General features: G+C 35.5%; 1 protein-coding gene across 6 annotated transcripts in view; it reads right to left on the reverse strand.

Annotated features, from left to right (window-relative positions):
• Window positions 1-1,380: 1,380 nt before the first annotated feature.
• LOC128238368 (intersectin-1-like) overlaps window positions 1,381-22,097 on the reverse strand; it is a 50,564-nt gene continuing 29,847 nt past the window's right edge. For 4 of the 6 annotated variants that reach the window (XM_052954223.1, XM_052954225.1, XM_052954222.1 and 1 more), the window contains 11 exons: window positions 18,136-18,257; window positions 17,604-17,710; window positions 16,573-16,648; window positions 14,005-14,112; window positions 13,557-13,655; window positions 12,327-12,494; window positions 11,081-11,290; window positions 10,032-10,230; window positions 7,527-7,604; window positions 6,896-7,069; window positions 1,381-6,580 (listed from right to left, as the gene is read on the reverse strand). In XM_052954223.1, coding sequence (XP_052810183.1) covers window positions 6,426-6,580; window positions 6,896-7,069; window positions 7,527-7,604; window positions 10,032-10,230; window positions 11,081-11,290; window positions 12,327-12,494; window positions 13,557-13,655; window positions 14,005-14,112; window positions 16,573-16,648; window positions 17,604-17,710; window positions 18,136-18,257 — 1,496 coding nt within the window. In that variant the 3' untranslated portion in view covers window positions 1,381-6,425. Of the gene's footprint in view, window positions 6,581-6,895; window positions 7,070-7,526; window positions 7,605-8,463; window positions 8,542-8,725; window positions 8,751-10,031; window positions 10,231-11,080; window positions 11,291-12,326; window positions 12,495-13,556; window positions 13,656-14,004; window positions 14,113-16,572; window positions 16,649-17,603; window positions 17,711-18,135; window positions 18,258-22,097 lie in introns of those variants that run through there. The other 2 variants (XM_052954221.1, XM_052954224.1) reach the window with 2 other exon arrangements.

Genomic DNA, 22,097 nt, shown 5'->3' on the forward strand with positions numbered 1-22,097 from the left:
GTAGTAGTTTGATGGGCTTTCTCTGTATTCATTAGAGACGCTGGAAAAATTTCTAGCATCAAAGATGTGGTTAAAATGGAACTCATTCAATTTTATATCTCTAAATTGAATCAATAGTGTTAAAATTGTCCAAAGGACCACTGACATCTTCATTCCGGATAGTTGACAGATCACACTGGATCCAAGGTTTTGCAGGATATCTTTTAATCTGGTCAGGAGGCTCTTGGCTTCTACAGGCGCAACAAGTTGTTTTTGGGACGTTTACTATTCACAGAAATAGGTGATTTATGAGGCGACGTTGATTTTTATGATTGTTTATCTTCTTACATGTCTTTCTTTTTCCAGCCATTTTCCATATCTATGATTTGGGTTTAAAATGCTTTAAAATGGATAAAATAAAGTTGTTTACCTTACAAAGTCTTCAAAAAGAAACTTCAGATCAGCATCCACCTTGTTTCAAACCTATGTGTCGACTTAACTTTGTTGACATATCGCCGGATGTTCAAATCAGCTGATTCAGTCCACACGAAAACTTTAAAACAGGTTTATTTCACTTTTATTCCGTTGATTTTCACACAAATTTTACAAAAATACTCGTTTTCTTTATTCTGATGTTTTCAAATTCAACTTTTTTGTTTACCGGTCACAAAATATTTTTATTTCTTGTTTTTTGTATTATTTTCAAAAAGTAAACAACTTTCCGTTAAGTGACGTATTGCATACTTATAAAAGTACAATAAAAGAAATAAGAAGTGGCGCGTTGTGTTGCGTGTGACTCATCTTACATGGGGGTGAGTGGGTGTAAAACGGGTTTTTCCAGCACTGGCCATATGACCGGAAACACACGTCCGGTGTGCAAGAATGGTTTCTCCCTTATGGGGTAGAATACAAGCGTCATTGCAACTAGGCGTAGGAGGTATTCATGAAGCAAACACAAAATGCACGCTCAACTCTTGGACCAGCAATAGTTACAATGACTTACTGATTCAAATAAGTAATAGTTAGATGACGTAAAGAGAATTCTTAATGACATAAAGAGAATTCTTAATGATTAAGAATGGGCGGAGTGAGCGTAGCGAACGAGTCCTTCTTGATAATTAAGAACTCACTTCATGTTATCTAACTGATTTAGAATACAACCTCATTGACTGACACATTATCAACGCTAACTCTGACACGGAGAGTGTGTATAGGATGAGTGGCGGTAGGCGGATCTTTAAACACCCGCGAACGATGAAATTCTTAATGGTTAAGTCTACTACTTAATGGTTGCCTATCTGCAATACTATTGGCGGAAAATGTAGGTTGTATTCTAACGTTTTATAGAATTAGTTTTCTTTTCTAGGTGGGTTGGAATTATCAGAAGACATTTCATTTCTATTTAGGCATTTAATATCATTACGGATAGTAATCGGATTAATAACAACATAAAATGTACAATTAACAAGCATGGTCAACTTCACGTTAAAATTTTAATCTAAAACAAAACTCTTGCAATATTAGTTTCTGAATCAACAGATATAATGTACATGACTGTATACATGGCTATAGTTTTAATTGCATGTTCGTGTATACAACATAAAATGACTTATGACACAGCGTCTATCTGTAGAAAAAGTCAGTGTAGTCCAGTTTTAACTAAGATACGGAGACATATCTTCACATCATGAGACATATCTTAAGATTTTATTTTCATATGTTTGTGACAACTTAATAGAAAGGGTAGACCAGCAATAAATTAAGCACCAAAATGTGTCATATAAAAACAAAATAATAGAGAAATTAAAAGAATGTACTTTTAAAACAGAAAATAAAAGAAATCAGCTGACTACAAGATGTCAGCTGAAAACCAGATATCAGCTGAATACAAGATACCAGCTGACCACAAGATATCAGCTGACTACAAGATATCAGCTGACTAAAATATATCAGTTGAATAGAAGATATTAGCAAAATACAAGATATCAGCTGAATACTAGATATCACCTGAATACAAGATATCAGCTGAATACTAGATATCACCTGAATACAAGATATCAGCTGAATACAAGATATCAGCTAATACAAGATATCAGCTGAATACAATACATCAGCTGACTATGTAAAAATAATTTTGTTATTTTGATGTCCTACATGGTATTTTGAAACCAGTTAAATATATGAATATACACTAGTATACAGTGAAAACACTTCTAGGATCAATGAAAATAAAATAAAAAGAAAGATATTCAAAATAATTTCATCAAATTTTGTGCATCAGTAACATATTTGCAATTGAAATGCAGTTTAAATAAAAACTAGAACAGTCATGGAATGCATGTAAATCGCAGTCTAACAACATGGACTAGAACATGCCACAGGCAAGACTTAATAATGTGGACAGTGATGCTGACAGAAAGAAGGAATGAACATATGTATACAAGGATAGAGTGATGGGATGGGAAAAGACTTATGACTTGTATGTGTATGTTGTACATATAGGAATGGGTGAAAATAATTATAAGTATGATTTTTATGTGGGGAAAGGTAAAATAAATTATATGTGTATTTTGAATATACAAGGGGATATGAGGGAATGGGTGAACAATAATTATATGAGTATGATGTATATGTGCAGATATGTGAAAAATAATTATATGAGTATGATGCATATGTGGGGATAGGTGAAATCTATTATATGAGTATGATGCATATGTGGGGATAGGTGAAAAATGATAATAAGAATATGATGTATATGTGGGGATAGGTGAAAAATAATTACATGAGAATGATGTATATGTGGGATGGGTGAAATATAATTATATGAGTATGATGCATATGTGGGGATAGGTGAAATATATTAAATGAGTATGATGCATATGTGGGGATAGGTGAAATCTATTATATGAGTATGATGCATATGTGGGGATAGGTGAAATATATTAAATGAGTATGATGCATATGTGGGGATAGGTGAAATCTATTATATGAGTATGATGCATATGTGGGGATAGGTGAAAAATAATTACATGAGAATGATGTATATGTGGGATGGGTGAAATATAATTATATGAGTATGATGCATATGTGGGGATAGGTGAAATATATTATATGAGTATGATGCATATATGGGGATAGGTGAAATATAATTATATGAGTATGATGTTTATGTGGGGATGGGTGAAATGTAATTATATGAGAATGATGTATATGTGGGGATGGGTGAAATATAATTATATGAGTATGATGTTTATGTGGGGATAGGTGAAATATAATTATATGAGTATGATGTTTATGTGGGGATAGGTGAAATATAATTATATGAGAATGATACATATGTGGGGATGGGTGAAATATAATTATATGAGAATGATACATATGTGGGGATGGGTGAAATATAATTATATGAGTATGATGTTTATGTGGGGATGGGTGAAATATAATTATATGAGTATGATGTTTATGTGGGGATAGGTGAAATATAATTATATGAGTATGATGTTTATGTGGGGATAGGTGAAATATAATTATATAAGAATGATACATATGTGGGGATGGATTTAAATATTTTTTTCTGTATGATGTATATGTGGGATTGGATAAATCTATTCCTTTGTGTATGTATATAAGATGTATGTGATTATTGGTTTAAATTCATATATGTGTACAATGTATGTGTACAATATATGTGCATGTGATATGGGTAGTAAGGGTGTAAATAATTATATGAGTTTGTTTTATAGGTGGGCCTCGGTGAAAATGAGTAAACAATATATGAACATATGAATGAAAATATTTGTATTTGTTTGCCTAGGGTGTAATTTAGGGTGAGTAAAAATACTTATTACATATGTAAAATAACTTGTATGTTGAGACGTATGGAAATACTTGTACAACGTAAAGTATGTGTAACTGTCTGATATATTGCTCCTGTGGATGTAACAATGAGGCACAATGTCCTGACATACATTAAGCACTATTTTACAAAATTCCAAAAGGAATTCATGCACAGAGATGTTTTCATAAGAAAGTACCGGGTACTTAATGTGGTACCACATACACGCATTCTTTTAAGTGAAATGTCAAGGTTTGAAGGTAGTGACTGTCTGACTTAATCTGCGTATAAAGGAAGTCATAAAGTGAGATATATTGGTGTAAGTACATAATATATATTCTATATATAGACCTACATAATATTATAACTAAAGATTGTATTATGTTCTATATATAGATTGAGATAATGTTCTATATATAGATCAACATAATTTTGCACAAGACCTGTTTTAATTGATATCCATAAAAAGCTAGCCCGTAACATTTACAGTGAAATGTCCATTTGTGTATAACACCGTCAAAATTTGGTGATAAAAGGTAGTCTGCACGAAAAACTCATCGCCGGACATACATGACTGATCCATTCCATTACACTTCATTTGTGACCAATGGAGAGTTATGGGTCAGTCGTGGGTATCTGACCATGGAAAAACTTATACAAGAGTGACATCAAACGTTAAGACATTTGTACAAAATAATTTCAATAGTGTATTTTAAATTATCTAACAATTGTTAACGTTATCACATAGTTATTGTTTTAAATACCAACAATACAAAGTACACTGAACATGTAGATCTGTAATAGTTATATGATATATCAATACAACATTGAAATCATTCACATGTATTAACTAATAAACAGTACTGTGCAACCAATACCAACAGTCTACCACATTGCATCTTGATAACATTAAAACAGTCAATAATTTGTGATCAAATACTTAAAATGTTAGTTGTAATACTTACAGTAATAATGCAATACTAGTATATGATTTTGTGAGACATATAAAGACAAACTGGTGGCCAGGTCAACAAGAGGTCAACAGCAGACTCAGCAAAAACTCCCAACCTCCATTTACAGAAATACAGTATACAAAAAAATGGCTTAGCTTTATTGGCAAGATCATGAAAGAAACCCATTTCCTAATGCCTAGATCATTAATTAATGCCTAGAGTATCATATATTATGCCTAGATCATGAATTAATGCCTAGAGTATCAAATATTATGCCAAACGCTTAAATGCCTTTAGTTTCTATTAAATGCTCTGTAATGAATAATTATCTTAAACTCATGAGACCTATTATACTGCTATTATCTAATGAAATCAGAGACAAAGATTTACATGGAACTAAAGTGTCTGAGATTCTGAATACACTGTGATAAATGTTTTAGACTTTTCAACCCACAAAGGGTCACATCAAGTTAAAACTGGCTGCAACAAGGAATATGTTTTGTTTTGCTGTAATAACATTGAGGATTTTTGTTTCATTTATATGTAAGATTAAAACTATTTCACTATTTCACAGAGTGATCACATCAAGATATATTTTTTGTGACTATGACTGCAATAAAGTTCTATCACACACTGAAAGTTAACAATGTTCTGTCCTCTATGCCAAAATATTAGAAATTATTAATGAAAAGAATATTAAATGCCTATCTAAATGATGTTCATTGGAAGATTGCATCTAAAATATAACATTGCATCATTTCAAACAGTGAAAGCTACACTACTTTTTTAAGCAACATCAGACCCAAAATCAATTAGAGCAGTGAAAATATAAAAAGTAAAAATAACATTAATGATTAATCTTTATATTTGCTGCAAAAAAAACAACAACCTGGCAGCCCCGTGGTAATACATCCATAATTAAAAGAACAGATTGCACAGTATCCCAAGCAGCAACGTATGAATATCCCTAAGGACTAGGTGTCTGGGGCCATATTCAATAAGCATCTTAGTGAGAAATTAGTAATTTTTGACATCGATGATTATAAATACCCGCTACTTTTTTCAGATTTATTCATATATATTTAGGCATAAATTGTTTAGACCATTTTCTTGCTTATTTTCATATATTTGGTGTACAAACATTATTCCTTCTCTTAAAATTCAAATTAGAAAAATGGCAATTTTTCTACTAAGAAGCTTATTGAATATGGCCCCAGATCATCCAAAAGGAGTTTGATGGCTATCCCAATAGGAGAATACAGTCATAAAAATAGGAAGAAGTTCCATCTCCTGTATGTGATGTCAATTAAAACCATTTTGCTTTCTTGCTTTGATATATTCCCTCCTATGGCTGGTCAAACATAGTCCACTGAGAAAACTTGTATGTGTATATTGCCTTATGGCTGGTCAAACATAGTCCACTGAGAAAACTTGTATGTGTATATTGCCTTATGGCTGGTTATACAAAGCCCTCTGAGGAAAGTTATATTTGTATATTGCCTTATGGCTGGTCAAACATAGTCCACTGAGAAAACTTGTATGTGTATATATTGCCTTATGGCTGGTTATACAAAGCCCTCTGAGGAAAGTTGTATTTGTATATTGCCTTATGGCTGGTCAAACATAGCCCTCTGACAAAGTTGTATGTGTATATTCCCTTAAAGCTGGTCATACAAGTGGAGGTCAAGCTTGACAACCACCTCGCCTGTTGGCACCTCATGTAGGATGAGCCTCTTCACGATAGGTCGCCTTCCATCCTTCCCAGCCTCCCGCAGAATGTCCTTCACACGTATCTCCGTACGACCCAGGAAGTCTGGAATATACAGTGTATGGTATTATAGTCCTAGATGATATGAGAACAAAACAGATAGGCACATTATACAAAAACACAAAAGCAGGTAGTCTTTTTCATATACAAGAATAGCAGAGCTTCAGCTCTTCATGATCAGAAATATCAAGCACCTGATACATAAACATGAAGCTAAATAATGCCTACAGTTTTAAAATGGAAGTCATCTTCATCAAAACTAGATAAGTGTTAATTAAATACAAAGTTGTTGCAGGTTTAATGGCAAACCATTTTTTTAAGGATAATATGAACTCTAAAACCACCATTAAATATACAAACCGTTGGGTGAAAAGAGATCCCTGTCGAAGACTGTGATACAGAGAGCGTCCATGTCAATATCACGGATGATGAACTGCATGGATGCATTCCAGCAAGGGTTCAGGGTCTGACTGATCACCTTTGTCTTGTGCTCCTGGGACCCCATACTCACCTCACAGTACGGGTCACTCTTACCTGGGAGTGGGGGAAACATACATGTCAACAAATACTAATTAACATAATTAACACAAATTTTGTACGGTGGTTTTGTTTTACAGTCTTTCAAAAGTTGTTAAATACATGATGTAATGAATTGATTTCTAAAAGAATAATCATTTTTCAAGGCTTCTATATTTATTATCAGTCACTTACATGTTATTTTAATTAAGCACCGTGAATTTTATTGACTTATGCGATATATGCAGCAGAAATGCAATCAAAATCTAAAATGGACCTTTCTTATGTTCATCTCAGCTAGCAGAATAAACTAAATAATCAAACATTTTTTTTCTCTTTTTCCATTGAATGTATTGAATATCTTAAAATAGTCAACTAAAAAAAACAATACTGTTGAATAATGCACACAACTAACATCAAAAGCTTACAGAAATATCTTAAATTCATCTTGTTAAATTTGGGTTACATTCCATACCATGTGCATCTTTTGCTTGGAGATCAATGCCCTCTAAAATTACAACAAGTAGTCGTCCCATGCCAGGAGTATGTCGCACTAGAAATAAACACATGCATGCGTTACTACATGCAGTCTGCCGTGAAAGTGACAGCCCCTCATAACGCATGTTGTGAAGGTGGGAGGGGTTACACAAAATAGGCCGACCCTGAAGGTGCCAGCCTCTCACAAGGCGTGTTGTGAAGGTGGGAGGGGCTACACGCAATAGGCCGACCCTGCAGGTGACAGCCCCTCACACAGCATGTTGTGAAACTGGGAGGGGTTACACACAATAGGCCGACCCTGCAGGTGACAGCCCCTCACAGGGACTGACATGAAGCAGGGAAGGGTTATGCGTCGAGGGTCGACCCTGGATGTAACAAGCTGTGGTGTGGGTTACATGTATATGGCAACTGAGTGAAGTAAATGCGAGCTAGTTGGAATACATACAGGTACATACATGCAGCATAACAGTGACAGAGCACACGCTGGAGAGAGAAATAGATACAGGGACAAACAAAGCTGAAGGCTTCTTTCTGTAGTTAAAACAACTCTTCACTTGATAAACTAACACTCATTTATTGCACATGTACGTGTCATAGTGAATAAATCAGTACCATGATGTGTCAATGTTTTAAACAACAGCTCAGCTTTGTTTGACAAGACAACCTGTATTCAGTTCTAGGCATGCAAACACAGCTGTCTCAAGTGAAGTTGCTAGCTACAAGACCCTCCTCTCCTGACCATCGACATGGTGAAATTGAATCCTCTATATACAACTCTTGCAACAACACAGAAATACAATGAATCATCTAGGTAACTGGGCAGCTTCCATGATTTACTGCATAAAAAAATGATCATCTACAACACAGGGGCAGGGGTTGCTATGACAACAGAAGGTAACTATAGTGACCCTTACCATCTTTGCTACCAGCAAGGTTTGTTCCCTCAAGGATTATAACAAGTAAGCGCCCGACTCCCCGGGAATGTTTGGGAGCTAATGTTGACAGTAATAAAGAAATATGGTTTAGTATCAACAGCCTTACAAGGAAAAAGCAGACAGAAAGTAAGGAATATGCCTAGCATAATATAGTTATAATAATGAATAATAGTTACTCTGAAACATAAGAACATATAATGTATATCATTGTGAGACAATTACTTCAAAATGCAAAACTTACTGGATGCTGGCAATTCATCCACCACCTTAATTGGATTTAATTATATCATGAAAATGTCAAAAGGCCATCGTGAGATGCTTAAATGGACAACAAAATATACAATTCTATATGTAACAAGAGCAGCATGGAGCGAACACCTATGATTATCAGTTGCTGCTTTTTTTGTCAAAAAGGGATATAACTCAACAATTATAAAAGCAAGAGTTATGTGCCTTGCCATATAGGAATTTCTGAAATGTTTTTGTTGTTATGGCCAAGGTCAGAGTGTTTGGACGCTGCTCACGCCGACCCAGACACAAAGACTGACAATTACTTGACTTTTGTTTTAAACACATAAATACAAGAAAACAATATTAATATTATATTTAATAACAATACATTAATGCTATTAAGTAACCTGTATACTGACAAATGTACTTAACCTCAATAACCTGTTATAATATTCTTTTGAACAGTAAGGCAATCCAAACAAGAGAACCGCGAAACGGAGCATTATACGCCCGAAGAAGATTCGGCTTGAGGTCTTTAATAAACATTCAGGTTATGCTAGTATACTGCTTACTAGGTGTGAAGTGTTTACAACAAAGGCTTAAACTTCCAATATAACGGAATTGCTAACGCCCCCCAGTGAAATTAGCCTTTGAGGTACGGACCTGGAAAGCATGCTTGACAAATCCTTTTAATGTAGAGATGATTTGTATAAAGTTATTTGAAAATTGCTTTAGTAGAAACCCAGTTATGGCTTGGACATGGAATTGCTAACGTCCCCCCCCAAATGGTGATTCTAGTGTTTGAGGTATGGACCTGGAAATTGCGTGCGACACATCCTTTTAATGTAACGATGCTTTGTATAAAGTTATTTGAAAATTGCTTTAGTAGTAACCAAGTTGTTGCCCGGATACGGATTTGCTAACGCACCCCCATGGTGATTCTAGTCTTTGAGGTATGGACCTGGAAATTGCGCGCGACACATCCTTTTAATGTAATGATGCTTTGTATAAAGTTATTTGAAAATGACTTTATTAGTGACCAAGTTGTGGCCCGGACACGGATTTGCTAACGCACCCCCATTGTGATTCTAGTCTTTGAGGTATGGACCTGGAAAATGCGCGCGACACATCCTTTTAATGTAGTGATGATTTGTATAAAGTTATTTGAAAATCGCTTTATTAGTTACCAAGTTATGGCCCGGACACGGAATTGCTAACGGACGGACAGACAGACGGACAGACGATGGAGGCCATAACATAATACGACCCTTCAGGCGTATAAAAATGGTTTTCTAAGGGAAGATGTATGTACATACAGCTGATAGCTTTCTCTCGTTTTTTCCTCTCCGTGTCTAGGTAATGTCGGGATGCGGTTCGGAGGTGTTTCACCCAGTTGTCTCGGTCCGTGTGGCTGTGACAGCGCAGGTTATACACACGATCTACATGTGAGATGGTGAATGCGTCTGGGTCATCTGGGTTCGGGTCTTTGATCATCACTTCATTGAGAAATATGGGCTGTAAAGTAGGGTGGCATAGCTTCAGTAGAAATTAAAGATTTTATAGTCATCATTACCGTATAATACTATGTATAGGATGCTAGCATAGATAGGACGCAGGCAAAAAATTTGGTGAAAAAACAAAAAAAAACAAAAAACGGGTAAAAACCCTTAATATATAAGATAGGACGCAGCAGAAAAATGTCAAAATTGTAGCCGAAAAATTGAGGTTGGTAAAGTATTGATAACATATATTAAAGTAAAAAAAAAAAAAAAAAATTGTATATACGGCATATTTCGATAACTGTCTTGTGTATTTCAGTAATTATTGTCGTAATTCGGTAATTTAGCGTATTTCGGTAAGTCCAGTATCAACCATATTTGTTTTGACGATTTATTTTTTGGGATCGTGAAAATGGCATAGTCATCATGACAATAAGAAAAGCCAACCAGAAGTCTTTTAAAGCTTAAAATTTAAACACTAGAAGTCACTTTCTTATAAAAAGAGCTTTTGAAACGAACTGACAACAAACTGCAGCCACCCATGAGGACTCTTACAAATACTGATGGATCATTTAACCTTTAAACCTTCTGTTGAAAAAGGTTACTAACATTATTCAAAATAACAAAAGACTATTATTCAAAGACAATATTTGAGCTTTTAACAACATTTGTTGAAGGGTTCCAGTTGTCAGTATCTTAGTTTTAACAATCCTTATGATTTGAAACATTTACTTTCGTCATAAAAAAATAATACAAAACATGAGCAAGTCCCTTAGAAAACCCAAATTATGAGCGTTAATGATTTCATTAGTTCATTTTCATAAAAGATACATCACATTCATGTTTTCTCTATTACAAATACATACCGTCTTGTACATCTTGTATTGCACATGTCCGGTGAGGTCAAACAGGCTGTGAGTGGCGCTGTTCAGGGGTCGGTTGGAGGTGGTCAGCAACAGGAAGTCATTAAATAGGAAGGCAGCCAGCTCCTTTCCGCTCTTAGTCTTACAAACCACACCCGTGTGTAGCAGCTTACGTGGGCCAAGGCAGTTGGTCACCGAGTTGAAAGTAATTTTCTGGGGGGGTGATAATTTTATTTTTACAAATGTTAACATAAGTTAGAATATTAATGGAAACATCAGTTCATTTAACTGATTAATAGATACAGTAGAAACTTGTTATGTCGACTTTGTCAGGACATAGGGAAAAAAGTCGAGATAACGAACATTTGACACATCAGAATTACAAAAATGTATCACCAATCCAAAAACACGAGTTTGATATATGTCCGACATCCGACTTGAATTGAACGGTCTTGTTACGGTCGTTGAAACAGCAAATGTATTATTTAAGAATAAAGTGATTCAAAAATAAATTTTTTTGTGTGAAATTTATTTTATTCACGTTTATGGATAACACATATCAAATATTAAACCACAATTACATACACTTGTATATTTAAGAAAACGGTAAAGCACATATGTTACGCCCGTTTGTTTTCTGCATGCAGTATAGAGAAATTACTTTGTCACGTATGTCCAATTTTACGAAGATGTCGTTGATTTAAATTGTAGGTTTCAATGTATAGCTTGATCAATAAATGTCTCTTTAATCAAACACATAAACAGACAAATTTAATTATTCACACTAACCAATTAACCTCCAATTATGAAAGTTTGTTACATTGACACGCACGGTATTTTAGTGACATGCAGCAAACCTTAATGACAATTTTCGCACCTACAACTCGATCTACAGTTCGACATAAGGGACAAGTAAAACGTGTGAAATTCAATTAATGGGACTGAAATAGGAGGTCGACATAGCGAAAAAATCGAGATAGAAAAATCAACACAAGCAGATTTATTTTATATAGAATAAGAAGGAATTAATTCGGGACCGGAGAAAAAAGTCAACATAACCGGAAAGTCGGGATATCCGACGTCGACATAGCGAGTTTTGATTGTACTTAAAACCTTTCCTTAAGTTTAACATAACAAAATAGTATAAGTTAAAAAAATTATGATAAAAAAACCTAAACTGTTTCTAATAATATTTACAAGTGAACATCGTTGAACATCTTATGGTAAAGGTTCCTACAAGACAACTCACCTCCGGCAGTCCATCACAGTGTACACGCTGCTGTATCCACTCAAGGCGGTCCGAGTTCTCCTTCTCTCTCACACCCTCGTTCACCTGGCTACACAGCTCCTGGCATTTCTCTAGAGCCTCCAACAGGTGGGAGTGGTCTGGATGTCCCACAGGCGTATGCTGCATTATCTGTAACAGATAGACACTCATGACACTGACATTTGGCAACAAAGCTACAGGCATCCCTCCAGGGCCTCCAACAGGTGGGAGTGGTCTGGATGTCCCACAGGTGTGTGCTGCATTATCTGTAACAGATAGATACTCATGACACTGGCATTTGGCAACAAAGCTAAAGGCATCCCTCCAGGGCCTCCAACAGGTGGGAGTGGTCTGGATGTCCCACAGGTGTGTGCTGCATTATCTGTAACAGATAGACACTCATGACACTGGCATTTGGCAACAAAGCTACAGGCATCCCTCCAGGGCCTCCAACAGGTTGGAGTGGTCTGGATGTTCCACAGGTGTGTGCTGCATTATCTGTAACAGATGGACACTCATGACACTGGCATCCCTCAAGGGCCTCTATCAGTAGGAAGTGATCCTGGGTGACCCGTGGGCATGTCCTATATTATCTGTAACAGATAGACACCATATTGGTAATACCATGACTATGGGATTTGGCTACAAAGCCCCTGGCATCCCTCCAGGGTCTCTATCAGGTGGGAGTGATCTGGATGTCCCATAGGCGTACATCTCTCTTTAAGAGGGATAAGCATAGACATACATCCATCGCCTGCCATATCATACCAGGGTCTCCAGCAGGTGCGAGTGGTCAAGGTGACCCTCAGGCATGTGCTGCATTATCGATAATAATAAATAAACATTCACCATAATAAATATTTTGTATCAGCAAATGGCCTTCGGCAAAAATATTGTTGCCATCGACAAATAGATTATCATTTATGATGGACTTGAATTGCAATACATCATTTACAGATTACTAAAGTGACCTTCTTGGGATTTCTGTAGAAGGAACTGGTCTGTGGGTGTGTGGTGCATCATTTTGCTTAACAAAATTATTTATTAACTATAAGTGTTAAGTTGTATCACTTCATATTGTTTGTTTGAAGTCTATTATGCATTTCAAATACGATATCTTGATGCGAGCAACTAGAAGTAATATAGGTAAAAAAAGAACTACCAACTAATGTACTAGCATACAGTATAACACTTATTTCACTGTTTTCCTACCTTTTCTACTAGGAGTGGATACTTGGTAATTCTCTGCATAGGTTTTAGCAGGAAACTGCTCAGAGGCATTCCCTTGGTTTTTGGATTTTGAACACATTTCTGAAAAGAACAATTTACTAAGGATTTCAACATTTTGTTTGATTAAATCTACAATTGATAAAGATATTAAAAAAGTGGTTTATACTACAAGAGCCCTGGAAGGCAAAGTGAATCTCGTCTATTTTTATCATTTAGGGAAGGAACATAACTTAGCAATATTTCTATACCTTGACAATACTACTAGAGGTTGACAATATTTTAAGCTACAGTCAAGATCTTTACCAAACCTCAATTAACTTAATGTAAACACCAGCACTTTTAACATCTCTGTTTTTTACCACAAAAATGGTCATGCTTATTTCTCTCAGGTAGATAAATGTAACTAACAGTGTAGGAAGATGCTACCAACCTTATGGATTTCATTGAACTTGGGGTTTGTTTCTGTGAGTTTCTGGAGAAGGGCCGCAGCGTTCAGTTGACAGCTGCAGAAGCGGATGTAGGCCGTCAGATGTGGGATCTGGTGGGAATACATGTACATGAGCTACTTGCACTCCAACTGGTAAACATGTACATGAGCTATTGGCACTTCAGCTGGTATACATAACCTTGAGCTTTTGGCACTCCAGCTGGTATATATATATATATATATATATATATATATATATATATATATATATATATATATATATATATATATGTATATGAGCTATTGGTGCTCCAGCTGGTAAACAGGTACATGAGTTAATGGCGCTCCAGCTGGTATACATGTACATGAGCTATTGGCACTCCAGCTGGTATACATGTGCATGAGCTATTGGCACTCCAGCTGGTATACATGTGCATGAGCTATTGGCACTACAGCTGGTATACATGTACATGTGCTATTGGCACTCTGGCTGGTAAACAGGTGCATGAGCTCCAGCTGGTTCATATGTACTTGAGCTATTTGCACACAGGTGGACTTACATGTACACAAACCATTGGCAGCCAGCTGGTTTATATGTACATGAGCTTTTGGCAGTCCAGCTGGTATACATGAAAATGAAATATTTGCACACAAGCTGGTATACATGAGCATGAACTATTGGCACTCTGGCCTGTAAACAAGTACATGAATTATTGGTATTCTGGCGATTAAACATGTACATGAACTAGGGATGCAAATGAATGGCAAAACTGATATTCGAATATTCGGTAATTCTTTCGATTGAATATTCGAATATTCGATTACCATAGTACAAATTTTAGAAGATGTAGTAAACTGCTATAATTATTCGGGTAATAGCCAAGGCATTTTATCCTACTTTGTCGTAGCCAGTACGCGCCGCGGATTCCGATTTACCCCAAATGAGCCTTTTTTTTCTCATTATCAGGAAGATAAAAAGCAATTCATTATAAACAAACAAACAACAAATACGGAATAATTTCAATTCCGTAGCCTGTATATTTCTAAACAATGTGAAATTAGATGTATTTCTAGTCAAATAGCCTTTTGCACCAAAGAAGGGCCTTTCCATAGGATGAGCAGCCTCGTTCTGAGATTGACCTCTTGATTAACTAAATATAACTATGGAAAACCCAAATCAACTTGGGAACTAGTAAAATAATAAAACGAAAACAAATCTAAATTTGACTCATCTATTGTACAAGGATATAGGAAATGTATCCTAAAACGCTTTATTATACATTTATATTTCAATGCTCGAACATTGTAACGAAACATGGAAAACCATTTAAAGCACATGCATGTCACAACATTAATGTAGCACATGGCATTCATATCATCACTGCGATTTAGGCTATGTTGCACAACTTAATTTGCAGCCAAGACAACACATTGGTGTTAAAGCCGATTCCTAGCCAGTCATTGTAACATTAGGGGAACTCTTTATAGTACCCGACGATATGTCCCTAAATGACATATGGCCCGTGTCGAGTGTATTGTCATCACATTTACATCTCTGACATTAGGGGTCTTTCGTTGTAAAAACAAGACAAGTGAACTTTATAAACAAAAAAAGCGTTGTAGGTTGTTTCTTATTCTCTTTTTTGCACTATTTTTTCGAATATTCCAATACTGATTTTGACATTCGAATACCAAACGTTTGATCGAATATTCGAATATTCGTTTGCATCCCTAACATGAACTATTGGTACTCAAGAGTGAACATGTACAAGAACTATTGGTACTCAAGAGTGAACATGTACAAGAACTATTGGTACTCAAGAGTGAACATGTACAAGAACTATTGGTACTCAAGAGTGAACATGTACAAGAACTATTGGTACTCAAGAGTGAACATGTACAAGAACTATTGGTACACAAGAGTGAACATGTACAAGAACTATTGGTACACAAGAGTGAACATGTCCAAGAACTATTGGTACACAAGAGTGAACATGTCCAAGAACTATTGGTACACAAGAGTGAACATGTACAAGAACTATTGGTACACAAGAGTGAACATGTACAAGAACTATTGGTACACAAGAGTGAACATGTACAAGAACTATTGGTACTCAAGAGTGAACATGTACAAGAACTATTGGTACACAAGAGTAAACATGTACAAGAACTATTGGTACTCAAGAGTAAACATGTACAAGAACTATTGGTACTCAAGAGTAAACATGTACATAATCGATTGGCACTCTGGCCGGTAAACAAGTTCATGAACTATTGGTATTCTGGCATGTAAACATGTACATGAACTATTGGCACTCTAGCGAGTAAACATGTACATGAACTATTGGAACTCAAGCAGTATACATGTAATGTGACTGTACAAACAGGTAAATGGTTTTGTTTAATGGTAATAAGAAATAATTCAAAGTACACCACTAGAAGTCTGAAGCTTACATTTGGATGTTGATGTTTTTAAAAAGAATGTAACCTCAGAGTTTTCTTTCTATACTGTAGATATGTTTCAAAACTCAATTTTGGGACACATAAACATAAAACAGATGGTTCACTTACATTTTCACAGAGGATGTCGCCAATACTGTTGATAACCTGACCCACACCACACATCTTCTTTCTAACACGTAAAGCCCTGCAATTATATTAAGGGGTTATCTTCATTTTCAAATGTTTGACACTCAACTAAGTCCTTGTGTCCTTGTTTCATATAAAGCAGCTTTGGAAGCATAAAGTGGACTTTCGTGGAGAAAATTTGCCTGGAAAACATTACTTGGAGTATGCAGTTTAAATACATGTATATAATGAGTTCAAATAAAAATATTGAAGGACATTTATTGCATACCGTAGATTCCACCCGTACCTTAACGGATGTACCTGTGCACTCTTAAGGTTATATATAAATATATATAAGCATTCTAACGAACAATGAATTACATATTGAGATTAAATGTACTGTCATAATTATATGTGTACTTTCTGTTTATTTTCTCTCTCTTTTTTACTTTTTTCACAAAGTGAGTGCTGAAAATGATGCTTTAACTGTGTGTTTTATATTGTCAGTGTCACGTTCCAAATTGCCAGTGTTGTTGGCCATGCCCTGATTCTTCTCAAACTGCCACTTGTTTATTTGCTAATGCCATAGTCAAATCATGGTGTGTTATAAACCTTTAAGTATCTTTCAATATTTCCTGTATACAGAGGCCCGTTTCTATAATCTTAAATTTGTTGAAACGTAACAAATAGCATAATAACTTTTGTGTTCATTTTTAATACTAGCAAAAGTTCAATTCACTAAAACATGTAGCAAAACAAATAGCATGTAGATCGTAAGGCTTAAGATGTAAATTTCCAGTTGTAACCTCTTTTTTGGCATATACCGAGTTCCAATAAAAATATTGATGGACATTTATTGCATAGATTCTGCCCGTACCTTAACCGATGTACCTGTGCACTCTTAAGGTTAACAACTAAGATGTCTAATGGAAATGGGACCTTGGAGTATAGTGGACATCAACCCTAACATTTGAACTTAACCATAACAATTAACAAATTGACAGTCATAAAAATCCAACATGAATGTGTCTTACTTTTGTAGTTTAGTATTGCACACAATGAGGTCCTTCCAGTTGACAAAGATGGCCTGGAGGTTGTCCTCTGTCAGAGCCCCACTTTCAGCCAAGGGCCGGTAAAAGGCCTGTAATACAGGAGATACACATGGGAGTCGAACACTAGGATTGTCTTCACAACCTCTATATATCAAAGTCTTACTTATAGCTATTGTTATATTTACAAAGCATTGCAGTTTGTTTTAAACATTCTTTGTATATTTCCTTGCTATCAATGGCTTGCTTAACAAGATTTCTTCCTCATACAGCTACATAAACACTCGCTATGAAGAACCATTTTAATATATCCATCTTCTTTGCTGTATATTGATCAGCTCATGCACCACAATTATAGAATCTCCCCATATACCATTAACAGTTTGTGGATGCAATGCCCAAACTCTACCTTCAATTCACCATACCCAACTTTAAATAACAACCCATTCACCCATATAAATAGCTAACCCAACCCACATAACACCCCACCCAAACCCCTGCCTAATGCATCCCCTACCTCGAGGACGATGGACATGTCCTGCATGTACGTCTCCTCTGTGTTGATCAGCTCATGGATGCGGCTCTGTCGTTTGCGCTCCTCTGATGAAGTCACTTCAATCACTGACGCATCCGAGGACCCTGGGAATGAGAGAGATCATAAAATACCACAGAAAACCGCACGTCAATACAGGCATTTTAACCAGATGAGTGTAGAAGACTGAACTTCAGTTAATTTTGTAAACAAAGGCAAATATCCATTCACATTGCTAATACTAAAGATGACAGCTGGTTACTTTTGTCCTTTAGGATATATGTTTTATATATGTTGTTGGCGGAGTATCTTACAGCTTACATTTTTTAAACTGGCCCCTGATGCCAAATTTTCACTTAAACATGGCTATGGAAATTCTAACAACAAACAATACATCTAGCAGCACTATTGGACAAGTCAACAATGCATGGCAGCAATTCATGCATTTTTTTGGTTACTGTGAGACATCATTTCCTACACTGTCGGATTTAAATAGCTAAATTCTCGCAAAAGAACGTTAGAATGGAAATGGACCCTATGCCTATATGCTATACTGGTTAATAGAGTGAGGTTTGTTGTTCAGTTCCTCAGGATTTTTTTCTTTTATGATTCTTACTGCGCATCTAAAATCCAAACCATGCTCTATTACCAGCATAGCACTCACAAGTTAATTCTTTTTACATTATTCAAATATTCATATTTGTAAGACTTGAAAATGTATGGTCAAAACAAATGTATGAACGTATTCTTTGCCATTTTAGTATGGCCTGAACTATTGAACTGGAGACCTTTTGCTCTGTATACCTCAAACAAAGCTAAAAATGTTTAGTATAGACAAATACTTTGACCTTTAAGTGTGACCTTGGTCATTGAGCTGAAGGCCTCGGTGTGTAACATGCTGTCTCAATGCAGTTTACATTACAGCCAGGTTACAATCTGGACATAAAATTAGTAAATAAATCAAGGGCAGTAATGTCAGGTGCACTCTGGTTTCCTGGTTCATTGTTTTTGATGAAAATCGTCCTAAATTCTGTGAGTAAAAACATCGTTTTTGATATGTTTCAACAATATTTTTTAGAAACGACATTGTGCACCGAATGAAGAGCAATTTCTTGTTTAGGATGTTGCTTGTTTTATATGAAAATCATGTCTTTATTCAAATATCTTGTGATAACAATACACATTCTTTAAACTTACTAGGCTTACGGTCTCACTCAATGCACTTTATGCTTCAAAACTATGATTTTATACCATTCTCTTTCATGCTTTTTTGAGTGCAGACCGCCAGATATGGAGATAAATCGGCACATTTAAGAAAATGCTTACAGGTTCATTCAGTACACTTGTAGAACCCAGGCTCATTCCTGTTGTTTCTAAAAGATATCGAAAACAATGTTCATACTCATCTAATTGAGGACGTCTTTCATCACAAACAATGAACCAAGAAACCTGGATGCACCTGACATTACTTCCCTTGTAAATGCTATGACCAGATAGTGTGAACTTGACCTTTAAGATAGACCTTGTCCTAATGCGGTTTCCATAGTTCTTAGCGAATGAAGGTTAAGCCTGGGTCAATAAATATGATGGTGATGGCGACAACACCAGACAATTTTTTCTCCCACCTCAGATAAGTAGATCCATTAATTTAACCATGCTAGAAATTCTTATCTTGCCCACGGGCGAAGACAAAATGCCCGTATGGAACTTCTTTTAATGGTCACCACATTGTAATTACCTCCCTTGTTGAAGACTGTCGTCTGTAGCGCATCATGGAAACCTTGTCTTGTGGCAATATTTAGAACGCGAGTTAATTATTTCCGGCTTCAAATGTCACCAGAAAAACAGTTTTCATGCACCTTTCAAGAAATAATGCTTCACTCTTCTTAGAACTATTTAAAGACCGATCAGACCATTTACATACTCTGAATCACTGCGCGAATATCCATGACAACCACAAATTATTGCATATCCGTACGCAATTATTTTCATTAAGTACAAAAGAGTTCCGGCAAAAAAATACATTTTTACTTAATTTTGTTTAACTGAGGTGGGAGAAAAAGCATCCACCATAGCCGCTCGTGTAAAGTAGGTTCATCCCGACCCTCGCACAGGGTGTTTTGCGGAAACTCGGTATACCTCGTTTCCGCAAAACACCCTACGCTCGTGTCGGAATGAACCTATCTTACACTCTCAGCTATGGAAGATACTTATAATCTTCCATGTCATGCTTGCTATGTTGCATGCAGACGACATGAAATCACTACCTCATCTGTTGAAACACATCACACAATGTGAATTCTTTAAGTCTTATTAAATATTTTAGCATTGTCTGCCTATTTCTTCTATCAAAGAAAACAGAAACATGTATTTGATTTTTTATTATTTTGACATCATATAACATAACACACAACACATTAACATACAATAACATACACTTTAACTCCTATAATTTTGCAATTATTAACAAAAAAATAAAATTTACTAATTAACATAATAATTAAAATGAGGAAGGTAATGATTTCAAATGAGAAATCGGCTATAACTGATGACAACTGGCATAAAAACAATATGTAGATAGATGAAAACCATTGTTCTGAGCTGAAGTGTTTAAGCCTTTAAAAACAAACAATTCTCAGGCCAGCTGTTCTTCTCCTCAACACTTTATTTATTCATAGCAAAAATAAGAATTGCTGGGAATGTACATTGTAATGGACTTGGTAAGCTATGTCATTCTATCCAACAATATGTCCTAAGGCTTGGCGAACTATGTTGTTATTCCAAACAAATGTCCTAGGACTTGGCAAACTATATCATTCTATCCAACAATATATCCCAAGACTTGGAAAACTATGTTGTTATGTCCAACAAATTGTCCTAGGAGTCGACGAACAACATTCTTATGTCCAACAATATGTCCTTGGCAAACTATGCTGTTATGCATAACAAATGTCCTAGGACTTGGTAAACTATGTTGTTATGTCTAACAATATGTCCTAGGACTTGGCAAACTATGTTGTTATGTCTAACAATATGTCCGAGGACTTGGCAAACTATGTTGTTATGTCTAACAGTATGTCCTAGGACTTGACAAACTATGTTTTTACATCTAACAATATGTCCTAGGACTTGACAAACTATGTTTTTACATCTCTACATATACCCCTAGACAAGACACTCTATAACAATCTATGAAATTATAAAAGGCAACAAGTGCATATCTTGTGTATAAACACACAACTATGGGTAAGCCTTTGTGTACAGAATAACTTATTTTATTAGGTATCTTGTTTATTAATCTTCATTATATGCTTTTGGCTGTTTATAGAGATTTATTTATGTCATAAAATAAAATCTCACTGTTAATGTCAATTTCATATTTTCAATGTTTTGAAAATAAAGCCCACTTTCCTATCTTAATCAACATCAGCGCTCACAGGGCCTGGACAAAATATCAGTGACGTAATGATGTTATGTGCGCATACAGTGTGGTGAAATATTTTACGACCTTACACTAAAAGAAGCAATGGCTTAATTATGTTACTATACCTTGTAGTATTACATAAGACTAACATGGCTCAATTCTGTTACTATACCTTGTAGTATTACATAAGACTAACATGGCTCAATTCTGTTACTATACCTTGTAGTATTACATAAGACTAACATGGCTCAATTCTGTTACTATACCTTGTAGTATTACATAAGACTAACATGGCTCAATTCTGTTACTATACCTTGTAGTATTACATAAGACTAACATGGCTCAATTCTGTTACTATACCTTGTAGTATTACATAAGACTAACATGGCTCAATTCTGTTACTATACCTTGTAGTATTACATAAGACTAACATGGCTCAATTCTGTTACTATACCTTGTAGTATTACATAAGACTAACATGACTCAATTCTGTTACTATACCTTGTAGTATTACATAAGACTA

Source organism: Mya arenaria, chromosome 6 (genome assembly GCF_026914265.1).
Source record: "Mya arenaria isolate MELC-2E11 chromosome 6, ASM2691426v1".
NCBI classification, from domain to species: Eukaryota; Metazoa; Mollusca; class Bivalvia; order Myida; family Myidae; genus Mya; species Mya arenaria.